Raw genomic sequence first — 20,037 nt, forward strand, 5'->3', positions numbered from 1 at the left:
TGGCTACAGAATAACTTATTTTGTAGCTGACTACTGAATATACTCTCCATAACATTATAGTAAACCACTTAGTAAGGAGTTACTATAATCTCGTAAATTAACATAGTAATTATCGTAACTCAAAGTGGCTATAGAATAAGTTATTTTGTAGCCAACTACAGGATATATATATATATATATATATATATATATATATATATATATATATATATATATATATATATACACACACACACTGTTTTGCTATAATACACCTGGGTACATCCTGTATATAGAATGCACCCAGGCCGTCGGGCGCACCAACTTGGAGCAACCAGCGCGCCCAAGCGAATACATGCATGTATGGAATTTTTTGTTGGTTCGAATCTTTAAAACAAATTTTCTCCTAAACCGTAACCCCGAGTGACAAACCGTTTATTGCATCCGACTCAAAAAAATATTCTGAGCAAAACTAGATCCAATATAGATATATTTTTTATCCTTTAAACGAGTTGCATGTCAATGTACTACCGATTACAACTCTGTCTACCACCTAGTTGCAACTGGTTATAACTCTGTGTATTATATGCATCTGGTCACTATAATCACGCCAAGTTGCAATTCTGAGTTGCAATCATATCTGAGTAGCAACTGTGTTGCAATTGAATAGTAACTAGTTGCAATCAATAGTAATTGGTTTGCAATCGGGTAGTAACTTGTTGCAACCAGTAATAATTGTGTAGTAACGAGTTGCAACCAGTACTAACTGGGGTTGCAACTGGACAGGTGTATCTACCAACTAGGTTGCAAGTGAGTACTTGCTATCTGCAATTGAGTACTAACTGGTTGCATTTCTATTCAGTAGGAGTTGTAATCATACCTGGTTACAATCAGAGTAATAACTGGGTTGCAACTAAGTAATACAACCTTCATTGCAACCAGTGCTAAATACGCTACAGCCAAGTTGCAATTGTGTTGTAGAAGTGCTTACAACTCATAGTACAACATATTGTAATTACTTATTTAAAAAAAACTTCATCAAATACAGTCTTCATTGCAACCAGTGCTAAATACGCTACAACCAAGTTGCAATTGTGTTGTAGAAGTGCTTGCAACTCATAGTACAACATATTGCAATTACGTATTTGAAAAAAAAATTCATCAAATACAGTCTTCATGGATCTCGTTTTGTTAAGCATATTTTTTTCAACAACCTACTTCAAACAGATCTAAAATCGGATATGTGGTTTAGAAGATATCGTATTTTTTCATTTGGAATCAACAAAACATTCCATGCATGCATACTTCCTGGTGGGTGGGTTGAGCTGTTAGGTGGCATCACGTAGTTGGTCGTCTCCATTTAGTTTTGCATGCAGGAGCGTGGACTTACCTCGTGATAGCCGCTCACCGCGCTCCGCTCATCTCATGGCTCACGCTCGCGTGTCGGGTGCACTTACTTCACAAAATGTACCCAGGTGCATTTTAGCCTCGTCCTATATATATTGAGACGCGCAAGCACAGCTGGAAAAAGCACCGCCGCTGCTCCCGGCAAGCCACACGGCCTTGCCGTCGGCCTGCTCCAGCGGCGGCGCAGCGGGAGAAGGGAAGATAGCGTGGCGGCGGGCTACTAGGGTTTGCGTCGCCAAGGCGAGGATGGGGACGTGTTTATCCTCATCTGTCTGGCAAGCTATATATGTCATAGAGGTGGTAAAGTTTTCTTTGGGTAACATCATGTGATACCATGATGGAGCTCAATAAATATATATAGCATACCATCCATTTTAAGATGGCATAGCGAGACAACCAAAGCATTATTTGTAGTTTATACAATTAGGCCAGTAAAGTGTTCAAGAAAAAACAAAATACAATATATAGAAGGCAACTTCTATCTATCTAACACATCCTCGCCCGGGCGACCCAGACCCTAGCCCACTGCTAGCCTATTTCCCCCTCTCCCGCCGCGCCGCCACTGGACAATGAAGAAGTTCTGAAGCTTAGTCTTCGTAACTTTTTTTAATCCTTAAGCTCTCTTTCTCGTTGTTTTTGCTTCTCTATTTTGAGGCTTTGAGCCTAAGAGCTCATGTAACTTTTGGCTGTGTATATCCCAAGCGGATATAGAGGCTGGATTTTATATCCTGTATTTAAAAAATCTAACACATCCTCGTTTGCCTCCCATTTTTTGTCGAATTATCTCGGTAATCTTGACGATGGCGAAGAATATCATTCTGTATATCACCGTCATTCCACAAAGGATGGCAAGGTTTACCCATTTCGAGTACCCCATCTCCACCTCCAACTTATACTTGAGGACTTGAATGCCACTGATGGTGACATTAGACTCAATGAGCTGATCACTTGGGAACGACAGTCCCAAGAACTCATTCTTGTAGAGTCCTTGCACCGCATACTTGTGGAAGGAGATGTAGTAGCAAGGATACTTCCATACTGGCTTTGGGAGGTCACTTGGAAGGCGGAAGAAGCCGCCATTGAGCATCATCACCCCTTGAACTCCAGCTCCAATGATGATTCCCATTAGGAAGTCCGGAACAATAGCAGCGATAATCATCATGATGCTCTCCACTAGAATGCAACATATGCCAAGGACCATGACGAAATAGGTGAAGTGATCTATGCCTTTTGTTAGTCCAGTAAGGTAGTATAACATTGCGCCGGGTAGTACAGCAATGACAGACAGGTATGGAGTAGCTGAGAGGGTGTTTGAGATCACAAATTCTGAGACGCCGTAGTGGCCACTCAGCCTCTCCTTTCTGAAGACCTGACCCAAGGGTGAAAATGGTGGTATTAAAAATGTGCGCAGACTTGAGGTATTAACAATAACCAATGTGCCAATAAAAAACAGAACCTACTTTGCACTGTAACTAATTGGTATATATATAAAGGGCAAATATATAGCATTTCATATTGGAAAGTAGACCGCACTAGTTTATATATGATTGGTCGACTTGCTAGAATTTCTTATAATTTTGAGTAAAAATATCTTCCAACTAACTTTGTCATGTTTATTCTGAGACCTGATTGAGTCACCTGACGATAATTTTGAATAAAATTTTCTTGAGCAGGAAAGCCACTAGCTTTTCACTTTTGGGTGAGTGAAGAATTAACCTTAACGTCCTCTACGAAAGACGGAAATCCTCCAATGGCCATAAAAGTTAAAAGTGCTGTTGTATACATTATTACTTCACATCGATCCTGCAAAATCCAAGACATTATCACTTTTTCAGATAGAGTAAAATGACTATTTCTATATAGCCCTACCTTAATCAGTTTACCTGGATAGAAGTGTAGCTGTAGCTATGGCCAACTTGGTAGAAGATAGTGCCAAGACATGCGCCAATGCCCATATAGACGGCCAAACGCATCCAGTAATATCCTATGTCCCTGAACATATTCAACAACGATCTCCTTGTGAGCACAAGGAGCTTTGTGGTAAAACTTGCTTGTTCTCTCCTCCTAAATGAAGCGCCCTCCTACAATAATATAGGACGTATTAGAGAGCATTAGAGAGTAGTACTAATTTCCAATGTTAATCAAAACATATCCTTAGATCGGTGGATTACATTCCTTATATATTGCTCTTCAATCGCGCGCTGCAGTACGTTTTTTTAGTTGATATTGGATAATACGGCTGTGTACCATATGCGGGTGGGGTGGCAGAGGCTAGAACTTTGTTCCTTATCTAAAAAATTGGATAATACGGCGTTTAACTTACCATGTTTTTCATTTCAACAATGTGGTCTGTTGTTTTTTCAAAATAACTGGAGGATCTGTATGCAGTCGCAAGGATGTCTATCGCTTCAGCTGCTGATTTCCTGTTAGCTTTAGAACTGTCCACAGTTTCCTATATAGTATATATGATGATATTAATTAGATAAATGAAAAGTGAAGTTGCACTGAATTTGTAACAATTCATAGGATCGAGTGCGTACATATACCTCATCAAAGTCTTTGTTGATTGTTCTCAGGAAGTGATCTGACGGGCTTCTCAGGTGTGGACATGGAAAGCCGTTCAGAGTGAAGAACTACATGCATGCAAGGAACGAGCTAGCACAAGTCAGCAGGCAGCACCTAACAATCCCTTCGGCTAAGACGTCGAAGCAGGGTCGTCACCTCGGTGGCATCAGAGATGGTTCCAAAGAAGATCGCCTTCCCGGCGGCGAGCAGGAAGAGGCCGTGGAAGAGCTCGAAGACGTCGCTGCTGGGCTGGTGCACGGCGGCGACGACCGTCATGCCGTCGCGGGCGGCGACGCGCGCGATGTGGCTCATGACGTGGTAGGAGGCGGCGCTGTCGATGCCGCTGGTGGGCTCGTCGAGGAAGAGCAGGCGCGGCCGCGTGAGCATCTCGATGCAGATGCTGAGCCGGCTCCGCTGCCCGCCGCTGATGCCCTTGGTGATCCGGCCGCCGATGCCCGTGTCCATGGCGTCGGCGAGCCCCATCTCCCGGATCACCCGCTCCGCGTGCGACCGCTTCTCCGGCAACGGCATCGTGTCCGGCAGCTGCAGCTGCGCCGAGTAGTACACGGCCTCGCGCACGGACAGCGTCGACATCAGCACGTTGTCTTGGGTCACGTATGCCTTTGTCGTATACATTAAGAAAAGTTAACTTGTAAGTCCGGATTTAGGGCGTGTCCAATGGTTCCTAAATAACTAGTCTAGGAGAAAGAAGAGAGATCAAATAGCTAGTCTAGTACGATCTCCTAGAAATAACTCATTTTTCATATCTCACATAATTCTCCACTGCAGTGTTCTTTTTTTATTATTTCTAAGCCTCATCTAGCTAACTATTTGAAAATTGTGATTGAGAACGCCCTTACACACACGGACACACACCAACGTTACGCAAAAAGATTGCAACCTGTATTTATAGAAAAACTTTTTTTAGAGAAAGGAAAACTTGTTCCAGCTTGTGCAAAAGTCTTGCACCAACCATTCATAATTATATCACACTCCCTCCATTTCTAAATAAATAAATTCCTATAGTTGTCCTAAGTTAATTTTTTTTTATATTTGACCGAATTTATAGAAAAATGTATAAATATTTGTGACACCAAATAATGGGCTTATTATGAAAATACAGTTTATACTTATGGTGTATGTAATGATACTAACTTGGTATCATAAATCTTGATGCTCTCTTCTATAAATTCAGTTAACCTTTTTAAAAAAAAATTAACTTAAGAATGCTCTAAAAATTAATTTATTATTTAGGGATTAAGGGAAGAAAAGAGCTGTTTTCTTTTCTTTTGTCTTACCGAGGTTCCATAGGCAAGCTTCTCCTGCCGGCCATTGATTAAAATCAGCCCTGTTTTATTCATGCCTGGTCCTAACCTTCCTGCAGGGAAACGGTAATAATGTCCAAGGTGGGTTACACGCAGTAACCAAAATCCAAAGTTTACAGTGCCTTGCATTTTTATTGATATGGTGCAATGCCAATATTATTTTTGATGACGCGTTGAACAATATAAATGATGAAAAAAGGGATTCCTCTGTTTCCAACACGAATACCCCGCCATGCACGATTATGTTTCCTTTGAATGAAATAATATAATATAATAAAAATAAAAATGATACAGCAAATTAGAAGGACTGTTCCGATCATCAAATCAAATTAAAACTAAGGCCCTGTTTGGTAGAACTTCACCAGATTCACCAACCCAATCTGGATCCATTTTTTTTAGCCAAACGCTTTTGGATTCGGCAGCTCCACCAAGGATCTGCTCCACCAAAATGGTGGATTTGTCCCAGATTCACCAAATGGGGGTCGGGCCGGCATGGCACAGCTGCCTCATCGGTCTGGGACATGCCCACCCATGTGTTTCACCTACGGCCCAGACACGACCCTATAAGTCTCAGGCCGTACTGTGCTGGCCGAGTCGAGAAAAGTTAGGGTTTCCTTTCTTTATATATGCAAAGCGATGGGTGGAATGGGCCTTTAGCCCGCCTGCATTAATCCGGCACGCCGAGCCGGCACGCTGTGCTGAGGGAGCAGGCTAGGCCCTCTCGTCGGCACAGGCATGATAGTCATCGAGCCGTGCCGTGGTCGTGGGCCTCGTGCCCTTCGGCCATCTATAGCAGTCCACAATAGTGCGTATGTATGATTGGTGTTGCTTGTTTTTGGGCGGTCTGTGTATGTCATCGTAGACTGTAAGTATATAGCATATAGACGTACGGGGTAGAGACCGATGAGGTGACGAAACACGGACGCACCTGCGAGGGTGTCGAGCAGCGTCGTCTTGCCGCCCCCGGACGGGCCGATGATGGCCAGCACCTCCCCGGGGCGCGCGTGCCCGCTGATCCCGTCCAGGATCTTCACGTCGGGCGCCCCGCGCGGGCCGCCGCCGGCCACCGTGACGTGCACGTCCTCCCACGTCAGGAACGCCCTGGGGTCTCCGGCGTTCGCAGGTGGAGCCACCAGCTCGCACCCCGATCCGGGGACGCCGCCGCCGGCTGTTCCGTTTGACGACGGCGCGGCTCGCTGGCGCCGGCCTTCGGCAGCAGTAGCCCACGCAAAGATGCCGCTCCCGAGCGACCACCACCGACCTCGGCCGCCAGCAGGCTCATGATGAGCGGCGTCTTCGCTGCACCCGAGCGACCACCACCGACCTTGGCCGCCAGCAGGCGGATGATCAGCGGCGTCGGCCGTGCCGCAGCCCCAGCGCCACCATAGCAGCCGCTGCCGGCCCGGCGTCAACGCCCACCGCGGCAACAGCGACGTGGCCGCCATGGCTACCGTACCTAGCGTCGTGCCGACTTCGAGCGAGGCTGCGTCGTCCTTCCCACGCACTCCGATCCTCGCCGGCCGCGCTCACCGCCCTGCAGTACTCCACTCCACTCCACTTGAGGCCTTGCTTTGGCCTAGAACGCTAGGTAGCTCTGATTAATATAGGCAGGCGCGTCATGACGGACGGTGATCGAACATTACAAATTTGTAGCGGCGGGTCAAGTATGGAGTTATTCATTAAGAATTAGCCAAACCTCAAACTTTGTAATCAAGATTTGCTCCAATTGAGAACGCTACCGTAATACGTAAAACAGCTATGTCAAAAACGTGCATTTTACGTGATAACTACAAATTTTACTAGTTTACTAACTACTGTCCAAAAAATCAGAAAAAATATCTATGGGTGTAATTTGCTCCAATAGATCGATGCCATTCTTTTATATACAAAATTTGCAGATGCACTGATGACGATGGATGTAAGACACTATGTCAATGGCGTAAAATATTTGGTTGAAGAAGCCACCAAGCGGCACTGACCAAGGCTGATGTGAAAGAAAAAGTGGGACCAAGGTGTGTGTCATAGAAAGTGATAGTGATCCAAACATCATGAAGAGGGTGAGCTCTGAAGAATACGTCCACGTCATGACAAATATAATTTTTTTAAGAAAGTTGGCAAGAGCTCTGCCGAAAACTACTAACTACCTAGAGGTCTAGATGAATGAATTTCTACAAGCGAGGAAGTTGTCTAATTTATTGAACCTCTCCAGGCATATATAATAATTGTTATTGATATTAGAGTTAAATGCACCAGAGGTCCATTAACTTGTGAAGATGTTTCGGTTAGGTCCATCAACTTCCAAGGTGGCTTTTTGGATCCATAAACTTTGTACATCATATCACCTAGATCCATACCTCTCCACGTTGGCTTCTCGTGCTGACGTGGCATGACGCCGTGGCCATGCAGGCCAGCCGCAGCCCCGCGGGCGCCCGAGCAGAAGCCGGTGGACGGCGCCGCGCCACCCCACTTTGGAAGCTTGTATCTCTCCAACCAGGCCGAATTAGACTTTGGCACTTTAAGCAAAGTTGGAGATCTTGCGTAGCTCTACAACATTTGTTACTACCTCTTGTGCCAAAACTAAACAGATTCGGAGTTAAGAGGGGACAAAGATTGATGTTTCCATGTATTTTTGCGGTATTATTGGTTACTTCAGGATTGAGAAACGAATGGCGTCGTGTCCGACCACAGGCAGGAGAGCGACGCCGCGTGGCTCCTCTGTGCTGCCCTCGCTTGCGGCCTGCTCCAAGAAAGCCATGGCCACCAGCGTCTCGGGTGGCAGTCGTCGACAGGCAGTGGTCCTAGGCGATGGCGCGCTCTCTGGCCCTCAGCATAATCCTTGCCCGCATCACGAGGAGCTCCGCCCTCGCTTGGACGAGCTCCCTGTATACTTTCTGGTCGATCGCCACGTACTTGCGATCGTTAATCCGGCGAGGCACGCCGATGTACAAGTCCTCGGCCTGGAGGACGACGTCGGTGGCTTCCCGGAGCAGCTCGAGCGCGGCGCCATGCGCAGAGTACCCAGTCACGCAGCGTGCTACGAGCGGTAGCGCGGAGCGCGTGATGAACCGCGCGAGCTCCGGTGGCGGCAGCTCCACTGACATGTCAGGCGCCTCGAACCTGAATAGAGAAAGGCACGTCGCCCAAGTGTGGTCATCGGCGTGTTGCGCCGCACCCCCACCCTGCTCGGCTATGGTCTCCACGACGGCACGGGCGACTCGGCCAGAGCCGATCTTGCGGCCGAAGGTCCGAAACACGCCGTGCACAGAGACACACCCGGCCCGCGTGCTCCACCAGGCGATCCCAAGGCGCAGCAGCATCGCCAGCGCGTTCTGCTCAACGCGGCCGATTTCTAGTGGCGCGCGCGGCGAGGTGCAGCATCGCCAGAGCTCGCGCGTCAAGCGCTTCCACGGCGTCTTCTCGGCCACGCACGCGCAGGCGGCATGTATCAGCATCGCCGTCGGGATCGGCACCGGCGCGAAGAAGCTGCTGGCCTCAAGCAGCCTCTCGGCTACCTTACCGAGCCCGGCGGGTGTCTCCCAGTGTAGCAGCGTGAAGCACGCGTCCAGGAGCTGGACGAGGCCCGGGTTGTCACGAACCGCGGCGTCGTCCTTGGGTGACCACGTCGGCGCCCGGTGCGGCTCGTCCCTTATCATCTCCCGGAGCTCGGCCGGGCTAACGGCGATCTCGGATAGTATGGAGCCGACGAGGGCGAGGCCTAGAGGCACGCCGCACACCTTCGCTTGGATGTCCGTAAGTACAGCCAAGTCCTCACTCTAAACATGCGCGCGCCCGTCATGAGATGCATGGAGTTGGGCACGTCGAGGTTTCCTAGCTTGAAGACCCTCACCACCTGCAGGCTGGGGAGCCGTGCCGTGATGATGACGTGCGTGCGCCCACTGCCACGGGGCAGAAGCTCCTTAATGGCCCGGCCATCCCACCAGTCAGGTGAGCTCCTTGTTGATCTTCTCAATAGCGACTCCCTCGATCCCGTGGAGGCTTCTGGCCCACTCTGTCGTCGTCGTCTACAATACATTGTCGCCGACAGCGATGCCCAAGTGATCTGCGAGCTTGAGGTAGCTCTGGCGCAGGTACCTCGCCTCGCCGTGAACCCAGAGGACCTTTTTGTACACGTGGGCGTGCCTGTGTGCAAACTCAAGCACAAGCTCCGTCTTCCCGGCGCTGGACGCGGCAGAGATGCAGACCACGCCATGTAGAAACGACGCCCCGGTGATGGAACCGTCCAGAGGCATCGACCTCTTCCCAGCGACCTTGTCATGAGCAGGAGCGCCGCCGCACAGCATGGCCTCCACGTCGAGCAGCTCCCTCTCACGTCCAATGAAGCCAGTGTTCCAGGGGAACGGGATCTCCGCGTCCGCCGTGGCACGCCATGCCCGAACGGCCGGGGCCACCGCCGGTCTATCGAGCCGCGCACCGAGGATCTGGAGCACGTTGAGGACGCAGTCTCGGAGGTCGTCGAGGCGCACGCGGCGTCGCTCTCCTGCCTGTGGTCGGCCACGACGCCATTCGTTTCTCAATCCTGAAGGAAGTAACCAATACTACCGCAAAACTACACGAAAACATCAATCTTTGTCCCCTCTTAATTCCGAATCCATTTAGTTTTGGCACAAGAGGTAGTAACAAATATTGTAGAGCTACGCAAGATCTTCAACTTTGTTTAAAGTGCCAAAGTCTAATTCGGCCTGGTTGGAGAGATACAAGCTTACAAAGTGGGGTGGCGCGGCGCCGTCCACCGGCTTCTGCTCACGCGCCCGCGGGGCTGCGGCTAGCCTGCATGGCCACGACATCATGCCACGTCAGCACGAGAAGCCAACGTGGAGAGGTATGGACGTAGGTGATACGGTGTACAAAGTTTATGGACCAAAAAAGCCACTTTGAAAGTTGATGGACCTAACCGAAACCTCCTCACAAGTTAATGGACCTCCGGTGCATTTAACTCTTGATATTATATATACTCCCTATAAGTTGGTAAAAGAAGTCATTTTGGACAGCGACACGGTCTCCAAAACATAACTTTAACTTCTTATTTTTGTAAAAATGTTTATTGTAAAGTGATATATGTATACACTACAGGAATCCTGTTAATCCATGATGAAACTTTTGTCACGGATCAACAAAAAAAATGTCACCAAGCAGCTTCTGTGATGATTTTAGATATCATCATGGATTGAGCATCATGGATTAACCTCCATGACGTTTTGTCAAAAATCATCACAGATTAATAGAATCGGTGACAATCTTAAATCGTCGCGGTAGAGCCCGAGGCCTAGTTAGCCCGGCCCAAGTCCATTTCCTATGACGAAAAATAAACGTCACGGATGAACCGCCACATCATCATGGATGCTTACGTGGACACTACCTCAGCCCATTTATTAACAGGCCAAAATCTAAGATGGGCTAATTTTTGGCCCAATTTTAACCATTTTCGCAGCTCTTTTTCAACCACTTTGGCGGCCTAGTTTCAGCCATTTTGGCAGCCCAGTTTCAGCCATTTTGAAGCCCAGTTTTGTCATCAATTTTTAGCACACTTTTCAGCCCACTACTACAGCACATGCTGCCCATATGCACAGCCCATTTTCACACATACAGTCCATGTATAGCCCATAAACATAATAATTGTAGCAGCACATCAAATAAATAATCTTATGTTTGCATCCAACGTATCACATAAATTTTCATCCAATGTCAGATTACATGTTTCCATCCAACATCCCATTCAACCTTGCAGTTTACAACAAATAGAGATTCTAAAAATACATACAACTCCAACATCTTAATCCATGCCGCAGTGGCAAAATGCATGCATGCAGCAGCAGCAGCAACAAAATGCAAGCAGCAGCAGGGACAAAATGCAAGCACCAGCAGCGACAAAATGCAACCAGCAGCAGCGGCAAAAGATGCACATCTTAAATACAACCGAAGTCTCACATCCTAGATCCATACTATTCAAACGCTCACCAAAGTCAAACAAAAAGCTAGACTTTACCAAATCTGACAACCTTTATGGTGTTATTACCTGCACACGCAAGTTAGAAATAAGAGGTTAGCACATGTCTCACAAAGATTTTAATAAGCAGATCGCTAGAAAACATACTTAGACTATCATGGTACATGTAACATTCACTGCCAAAAGCCAAGTCATCACAAAGTACACCCGTACATACAGTTACAAATGTATCCAAGACATGAAAGACCCACTCTCACAAGACACCATTACCCATCAGCTCTACTCTATATATTTTACAGCAACTTATTCTGAACTGAAATAAGGGAAACATGAAACAGTAAACAGTACCTGTGGCTAAGTGAACTCCAACAAAATTCCATTATTACATGCTACCAGACTATATAATGTGGGGCCAATTCAATCAGAAAAATCTCATATGTACAGATAACAGTATAGAGATGAGAAATACACGCCTATGTCCAGTTAGAGTGGGTTTTTTTACACAATGTATCAAAGACAAGTTCTGTAATGTTTACTATAGCATAGAAACACAAACTAATTAAATTTTGAAGCTAATGAAAAATACATAGGTATCACCAGACAAGAAAAGGGGTCAGGTTGTCAAGATCTATCTGTCATTTCGCCTTAAACACTAGAGCAAGTATCTATCTAATGCATAACTAGGAATCAAAAGCAGATAACTATCATCATAAATCAAAGGAAAAAAAAGGCAGGCATTGACGTCTGTAATCTGCAAAAAAGAAAATGGACAGGCTCTTAACATTCATCGACTCCAGAAGTGCACTGCAGTGCACCAATTAGCTACTACACCAAACAAGAACAACAGGAAGTTGAAGAATAAATTACTAAGCAAATGGCTTTGCAGGCTTCCGAACGGCATGTAATCTTACACCAGCAGGCTCTCATCTTGACCGAGCTGCTTCATTGCAGCCATCTGCACACCAAAAAGGAAAACGCAAAGGGCGCTGTCACAGTACTGTTAAAGAAAGTAAACCCACGAAAAGCTCAGAAAAACAGCCTGGAGCAGCCCTCCGTTGCCCGCTGCGCTCTGCACTTCGTTGCCGAGCTCGTCGCTGCCGAGCAGACAATTGAAATCATCAGCATCGCCTTAGGCCATGTCAGCCTCAGCCTCCACGTGCCCGTGATGCTTTAGGCCTCCACAGTAGTGCCTCCCGTGAACAGCGCACGTGCTCGCGTGTCTCCCTGCGGCACCCTCGACGCCATCAGTGAGGTAGAGGGAGGAGGCGAGATCCGCCCTGACCATGGTCGGTGCGGGAGATGGAGGCGAGAATCACTCTCGACACCATCGGTGAGGGAGAGGGAGGTGGGATCCGCCCTCGATGCCGTTGTTGAGGGCGAGGGAGGCGGGATCAGCCCCTGACGCCGTCGGTGAGGTAGAGGGATGCGAGATCCGTCCTGGGCGCCGTCGGTGAGGGGGGAGGAGACAAGATCCGCCCTCCAGCACCGTCGGTGAGGGAGAGGGAGGCGAGATCCGCCTGGCCGTCTCAGCCTCCGCGCGCGCTGGGCAACTCGACCACGCCGCCCTCAGTCTCCGTGTTGGTGCTGCCTAATGTTAAAGGAGAGGCTAGGTTGGTGAGGAATGGAGGGAGGGAGAGGTGGGCGGTGAGAACAGAAGGGTGACTGCGGCGGCGGCAGCGGTAGGCACCGAGAGAATGGGGCTAGGGTTTCCCACCCTCTGTTATGTAGATGCTGATAGTGGGCTGAAGATGGGACGGCCGAGAGAATGATACAATTGACATGTTTAAAAATTATAATTTATTAATTTAATTTCGATAACAAATATTTTCTTTGAATAATTCCAAACTATTTATTAAATATTGGAATATTTTAAAATTCACTAAAATCGTAATCTTTATTTATGAGATATTTTTTAAATATGTTACATACGGAACGACAATGATTTATTTAGCACAAGAGTTTTTGTCATTTTACATTGAGCAAAAGTTTTGCAAGCCAATGCTTGCTTATAAGTGTTATGATCTATGGAGAAGACTAAGCGTGATTTCGAATGACCCCCTTGATCAAACATCCATCTAGCTATTCATCACCTGCATCAAATCAACGAAATGCAATAGAATACATCTTTTTTATTGTAAACTAAGACACATGCCTATTTTTGGATGTCTTCACTAGTACAACCACGATTTCTCTGGTGATGGCTATTTTAACACTGACGGCTCCTAACGAGCAGGCACCACTATTGTAAAATCTATGGACCCAGGCTAAAAATCGCCAGATTTACAAAGTAGATGGCCATTTCGAAGAACTGACTACAACTCTTGGATCTCCACGACTCGTGCATTTCGACGTCGTATGCGCCTCAAACTTTTTCTCCAGCTTGTGCATGCCACGGGACGAGGAAACACTAAGTTTCAGATTTTTCGGAGGTGTTTTGCTATTTTCTACGATTTAAATGAATTTTGACGCAGCGTAACCCCGTAATTGAAGGTTGACCTGAGGCTTCCCTAGAAACGATTTGAAACGGTACCAAACTTTTATACTGTGTCTCATATATCCTAGAGAACCAGTTTTGGTGATGGTGGATGGAAAATATATTATTTTCAAGTCATAACTTGACCTCTTTTCTCAATTTTAGTACAAAATAAATGCAATTATTGTCGAAATTGATCAGATAAATCTAAGATTCTGCATGGGGCCATGATTTTGGGTATGCATGCATGCAAAAAAAATTCAACCTATTTGGACAATGGGTAATGTACAAGCTTCACAAAGTGCCTGCGTTATTTTGACCGGCCCTAACTACAACTCTTAGGTCTCCACATGACTTGTGTATTTTCATCTCGTATGTCCCTCAAACTTTTTCTCAAGCTTGTGCATGCCACGGGATGAGGAAACGCTAAGTTTCAGATTTTTCGGAGGTGTTTTGCTATTTTCTAGACTTTAAATGAATTTTTGCACGGCGGAACGCCGTAATTGAAGGTTGAATTGAGGCTTCCCCAGAAATGATCCGAAACGGGACCAAATTTTTATATTGGGTCTCATATGTCCTAGAGAACCAGTTTTGGTGATGGTGGATGGCAAAATATATTATTTGCAAGTCATTACTCGACCTCTTTTCTCAAGTTTAGCACAAATATAAATGCAATAATGGTCGAAATTGATCAGATAAATATAAGATTCCACATCGGGCCATGATTTGGGCATGCATGCAAAAAAATCAACCTATTTCGACTATGGGAGATGTACATGCTTCACAAAGTGCCTGCGTCATTTTGATAAGCCCTGACTGTAACTCCTAGGTCTCCACATGACTTGTGCATTTTGATCTCGTATGTTCCTCAAACTTTTTCTCAAGCTTGTGCAAGCCACGGAGTGAGGAATCGCTAAATTTCATATTTTCTAGAGGTGCTTTGCTATTTTCTACACTTAAATAAATTTCTGTGCGGCGGAACGCCGTAATCCACGAGCACGTAAAGACGAACGATTAGAACACATTCACACCACACGTCAAAATGGCATACATCAAAAGGATTATTAGATCTTAGAAGCGCCCTTAGCTCGGGAATTCTCGGAGTGTTGAGGGTATAGTTATACGTCAATGCGTCCAAGGCTTACCGTAAATCATATCATGCATAAGTGGTAATATAAACAGAGAACATTAATGCCATAGTTTAACAATAATCTTCACATGTTTTTCTGTTTTGGAGATAGGGGTTAATAAACAAAAGCCACCTAGTTATATAAAAACTTTTGTTATGCATAGCTTAATGCACAAATTGATTTTACCAATAATTTACATAATATATAGCGCCGACCACCCACATAATCTCACGTAGCTCATTGGTAGAACTTGCGCTTCTGAACCTCTGCCGAGGCACTGGATTTTTTTTTTAATTTTTGGCTGCGCGCTGTTGCGCCTGCTGTGGGCCGCCTCGCGAGGCCATCGTCCATGCGCGTTAGGCCATGTCGGGCCTTCACCAGCTTTGGGCTGACTCGACGTCGGGCCTTCGGTGTATATGAGTCCGATTCCCACTGAGCGCATTTTTTTTCCATAATTTTAACAAAGGCTGGTCCAACTCGAGTGATGAATGGGCTACGCCGACTGGATGCTGGGCCAACTCGACTGAATGGGCAACGTCGACTTGAATGCTGGGCCAGTAAATAAATATAAATATTTAAGTGCACATTTAGACAAATAGAACAGGAAGCTCAAATGGTTAGAAATTTTGCTACTTTACTACAGGTGCTGGGTTCAAACCCCACATGCTATAGAATTTTTTTGTTCCCATCCACACCATATATATGGAGAATATTTTTAGTTTTGCCATTGCATCATATACATGTAACAAAGTAACAAAATTAATTTGTTCAAATAGTTTTACAAATTGTCTTTTGGGCTTGATTCTCTTTGCAATCACATTTTTTATTTTTCTTTAAACAAAATATTGATAGCGGACCTATTATATTGCTTTAGGCAAACTAGAGTATAACGAATTTAAAATCATACACTGTGACGATCCGGATAAAATCGTCACGAGTTAGCAGGCCGGGAATATCCACTGGTACACAACCATGACGAAAAATAAATTATCGTCACATATTGCGTCTGTCAGTGACGATTTGTAAATCCGTCACCAAGAATCCGTCACGGATTAACAAGTTTCTTGTAGTGATATTTTTATGTTAGTACTTTTCGAGACAAATCTATTCATATGGTTTTCACATTTCCAAACTCAACAACTTAAAACTTATTTATAATTTATGTTTTCAATGTTTGACCCAAACATTGCCCAAAACGACTTAAATTACCAGTACGAAGGGAGTACCTTGTATCAAGCATAAATAATCTATACTAGTGTACCTTATATGCTGTTTAGACCATCCGTACATATCGTATTAGTTACATATTCACTGAACTGGTCACATCATCTAGACGTGTTGTACCTTTTTTTTAACTCTAGATAGACATGTTGTATCTAACACTACACGAACAGTTTTTTTATTATTATTAATCTTGATGAACACTACACGAACAGGTTGAGAAGCTGCAGGGAGGTGGAAGCGGTAGCGGGCCTTCCATGCACGATGATCTGCGTAAGGTCCACATCAGCAGAAGGAAAACCCATGCCATCGGCCCGGCCCAGACGGTGCCTCCTCATGTGCCCACCAAGCGCCTGGCCCGTGGAGAAGCCCAGCCCACACATGGCGCACTCGTGGACCTGCACTAACGCCTCTGGCCGCGGTTTCTTGTTGGTCGTCGCCGGCCGCCTGAGGTGGCTGGTCCGGTGGCCGCCCAGCGCCTGGAACGTCGGGAACCGCCGCCCGCACGTCTGGCACTCGAACTCCTCATCCGTACCCCGCCGCCGGCGACGACGGGGCTTATTAGGTGGTGGGGCCGCCGCGCCGGCAGCTTGATCATTCTGCTGGACACTGCAGCTGGTGCTGTTGGAAGAAGATGATGGCCAGCGCGACACGGAGAGGGAGAGCAGGACGTCGCATGCAGTCCGTTGTCGTCGCTCGTCCTGTTCTTGTTCGTCGTCGTCTTCTCCGTCTCCGTGAGGAGGGTAGCTACAACTGTCGTCGTCTCCCATGGAGGCGGCGGCGTCGTCATCTCTGGCACGCTTCATTCTGCTGCTCTCACGTACAGAAGTAGCTAGTGCTCGATCGGATATATGTGTGTGGCATGTGACTGAAGTTGCATGCTTAGCTATATATATATTCTGTGTGCGAATTGAACCGTACCAGACAAGGAGATGAAATGATGGAGTCATGGAGAGGATATGTTCGAATTTATATTATATTCTGTCTAGACTAGATGACGAGACTGGACGATGACGCACATTACGCGGTGCGTGCCGTGTCCACTCTGGTAGTTCACTTACTTCACTCCGTGTATTACCAGCAGCGGCAAGGGTCAAGCTGACGATAACGTCGCTCTTAATTTGTCGGTTTAATTTTGCTTCTCATTATTTTATTTGCATTGCTTATTAATGAATTACTCCGTTATTAAGGTACTCCGATCGATCGATGACATGTACCACGGTACCTTGCCAAGCAAGGAAAAGTGCATGGCAACTAGTGCGCAAGCTATCGTACGTAGCCCTGTACGTCTTCTCGATCGATCAAGAGCAACTTACAGTCTAACTGGTATGTATATGGAGTACTAACTAATATATCTAATGACACCTGCACTACGTACCTTTCCTACGCGTATCATCAATGTTACTTGAAAACTGAGAGGAACATGCTGGAGTAGGGGTGTCTAGATAGCTTAGCGCTTGTTTGTGACTTCTTGCCCTACATATAACGTATTAGGACTTGTATTGGACCTCTTGACCACGTACGTTTTAAGACTGACTGCTATATCTATATGTATTTAATTTTTTTTAAGATATACATGCATCTATAGGGTGCCAACATTACTATTGACTAATGTATGTTGCATAGCTAAATGTCAACACATTAGTGGGAAAAGAACACATGGAAGAATAAATTCATCTAACTCTAGCTAGGTAACGTCCAAATCAAAGACGACTGATCTGAGAAACAAGCTAATTATTCTAAGAGAGAACTGACTGTATTAACTAACATATGCTAGCATGTGTGTATTTCTAACGTTCTAGTTATGTTGTTTTTTTGGAATCCATTTCCATTAATAAGAAGTTAAGAACAGAAATATTCTAGTCATGGTCGTCTTGTGGAATAAATCAATTAGTAAAGATAGCTCTTGTTGTTAACGCATATCCTTATCTTGGTCATTGTCCTTACTCGTGGAATCTGCATCGCTTATCACATAATATCACGGCAAAGGAAGCTGCTAAGAACTTGGTTGCCAAGCATACTGCTCTTGTTCACTGACCCACATCACAGTCTATGAAGTTTCATGGAAACTCACCTGCCTTTGCTCTGTCTCCCGATTAACGACAAATGATGGGTCGCATCATGTCAGAGCAACAACTAGCTAGCTAGGTGGCCATCACTGTACTTGGACCTTTTGGGATTCATTTCAATGATTTTTTTCTCTCTTCAAATCCAAATATGTAAAGGCAAGGAGTCCTATAGCTGCTGCCGTTCTCTTTGATTTTTTTAAAAAAAACTGTAATCATATCGGCACACAAAGCGGTGAGTAACCATATATATATGGTGTGTACACAAAATATATGCCAGCATTTCATATATGTCGTACACTAATTTGAAGGTTCGACGTATAAGTTATACTCGAACCTTCAAACATACTTCTCTTGTAGTCTCTACTAGCTTAGATCGTGATGCTGTCCGATCCCATATAACAGTGATAAAGATTTCGTGGTTAAGGACTTGAGGTTCAATAAACCTGAATTTCCCTATGTGACATGTTTTATCCGATGATTCCACATACGCTGAAGGAAAACGAATTAACTTGTCAGTTTTAGGTAACTCATTGAAAAATAGTAATTACCTTGTTGGTTTCTCAAGAATACAATGCACGGGAAAAATAAGTTACGTTGTGGGTTGACATGGAACTCACAGCATATAGTTGATCTTAAACTCTAGCAGTGCATGTATGCAAGGTGGCTGTAAAGAAGTGGGCCGGTGGCATCATGCAGCTGAGTATTTTGCGGCCGGGCCTCGCTCGTTCGTTGACCTCGTGGGGTCAAGGTCAAGTCAAGCTCGGTGTACACGTTGCCGAAGGCCTGCAGCCAATGGTGTGCTGACACTTGGCCACACGCTAAGTTTCCATGTGTATTTGTTTAGTATGTGTTGTTGCGCGTTACATAAGGTTATTAGGTATACACATATGTTTATGACCATGACTTGCACCAAACATAGACATTGATATATAGCGACGTATGCCCGGCCGTATGCTTTATTTCTAGCCCAGCTAATAAAGTTCATCACAATTCACATGCATGATCCAAGAAGTTAAGCTTCGCTTTTCCTATCCAAATCTAGCCAAGCAGCAGGCAACAGCCATATGTGTTGGGAAGTTCTACACCCTCTTTATCAAGAATTAAAACGCATTCATATACATCCTCATGGTTGAATTTTCTCGTACTACTACTTGGCAAGAGTTTGGTCCTCAGTAAATAGAAGTTAGCATACATACCCATAGTGGCAGTTTACTCTAGACATAAAAGTAAATCACACTGGGGCCGCTTGGGTTGCTAGCAGAAATGGTAGCCGCAGCTAGTTTTAAGCGTGTTTGACGTTGGAACTATCGCTGCGTTTTCGGTTGTCTAGTTGGTGAACTAATGAACAATAGCTACAAACTTACTTCAGAGCAAGTATAATAAGAGGTTCTAAGCTGGCTAAATGCTGAGGTGGAGGAGAGAGGAGAAGCGGGCTGTAAGCTTATAGCCGGCTTAGGCAAAAGAACCAAGAAACTTTGTTAGAGAGACAAGTGAGCCATGTATTAATAGTGAAGAGCTAAGAAACCTTACAGCCAACGACCGGTTATATTGTTATCCTTGCCCTCGGGGCTTGAGGTGGATGGACCTTGGAATTTAAACTAGATTTAATATCAAACCACTCCAACATACATGGATTGAGGTGGATACACAGGTATTCAAACAAGACTTTAGTTGCCCGGCCATCGCTTTTATTGTGTTCAAGTTTCTCCACTGTGATCGTGTGAGTGTGCGCGCTCATGCGTGCAGTAAGCTCTTGCCGGCGACGTGTTCAGGCTCATCTCTCTGGCGAGCTATATATGTCATAGCGATGGTAAAGTTTTCTTTGGGCAACATCATGGGATACCATGATGGAGCTCAAAAATTATATATATAGCATACCATCCATTTTAAGATGGCAACGCAA

The 20,037-nt window shown here is 45.6% G+C and overlaps 3 protein-coding genes across 3 annotated transcripts; all 3 read right to left on the reverse strand.

Annotated features, from left to right (window-relative positions):
• Positions 1-1,713: 1,713 nt before the first annotated feature.
• Positions 1,714-6,816, reverse strand: LOC136487211 (ABC transporter G family member 1-like). Its single transcript, XM_066484332.1, has 8 exons — positions 6,205-6,816; positions 5,250-5,329; positions 4,108-4,572; positions 3,933-4,019; positions 3,710-3,838; positions 3,270-3,467; positions 3,103-3,189; positions 1,714-2,755 (listed from the first exon to the last, which is right to left on the reverse strand). The coding sequence occupies exons 1-8, from the start codon at positions 6,719-6,721 to the stop codon at positions 2,108-2,110; spliced, it is 2,211 nt and encodes a 736-aa protein (XP_066340429.1). The 5' UTR covers positions 6,722-6,816; the 3' UTR covers positions 1,714-2,107.
• A 1,258-nt stretch (positions 6,817-8,074) lies between these two features.
• On the reverse strand, positions 8,075-10,081 carry LOC136489603 (uncharacterized). Its single transcript, XM_066486182.1, has 3 exons — positions 9,961-10,081; positions 9,308-9,813; positions 8,075-9,049 (listed from the first exon to the last, which is right to left on the reverse strand). The coding sequence occupies exons 1-3, from the start codon at positions 10,079-10,081 to the stop codon at positions 8,075-8,077; spliced, it is 1,602 nt and encodes a 533-aa protein (XP_066342279.1).
• Positions 10,082-16,119: 6,038 nt separating this feature from the next.
• On the reverse strand, positions 16,120-16,901 carry LOC136487213 (zinc finger protein ZAT9-like). Its single transcript, XM_066484334.1, has one exon. The coding sequence runs from the start codon at positions 16,869-16,871 to the stop codon at positions 16,269-16,271; it is 603 nt and encodes a 200-aa protein (XP_066340431.1). The 5' UTR covers positions 16,872-16,901; the 3' UTR covers positions 16,120-16,268.
• Between the last annotated feature and the right edge of the window lie 3,136 nt (positions 16,902-20,037).

The sequence above is a fragment of the Miscanthus floridulus genome, chromosome 10, assembly GCF_019320115.1.
Source record: "Miscanthus floridulus cultivar M001 chromosome 10, ASM1932011v1, whole genome shotgun sequence".
NCBI classification, from domain to species: Eukaryota; Viridiplantae; Streptophyta; class Magnoliopsida; order Poales; family Poaceae; genus Miscanthus; species Miscanthus floridulus.

Coding starts and splice junctions, on each gene's coding strand:
- LOC136487211 (XM_066484332.1), bottom strand. CDS start 6,721: ATGGCGGCCACGTCGCTGTTGCCGCGGTGGGCGTTGACGCCGGGCCGG. Junction 5,330..6,204: donor GCTGCTCGACACCCTCGCAG/GTGCGTCCGTGT, acceptor GTTTCCCTGCAG/GAAGGTTAGGACCAGGCATG. Junction 3,468..3,709: donor TTGTTGAAATGAAAAACATG/GTAAGTTAAACG, acceptor ATATTATTGTAG/GAGGGCGCTTCATTTAGGAG.
- LOC136489603 (XM_066486182.1), bottom strand. CDS start 10,081: ATGTCGTGGCCATGCAGGCTAGCCGCAGCCCCGCGGGCGCGTGAGCAG. Junction 9,814..9,960: donor CCAGGCCGAATTAGACTTTG/GCACTTTAAACA, acceptor TACTTCCTTCAG/GATTGAGAAACGAATGGCGT. Junction 9,050..9,307: donor GCATCGCTGTCGGCGACAAT/GTATTGTAGACG, acceptor GCGCATGTTTAG/AGTGAGGACTTGGCTGTACT.
- LOC136487213 (XM_066484334.1), bottom strand. CDS start 16,871: ATGAAGCGTGCCAGAGATGACGACGCCGCCGCCTCCATGGGAGACGAC.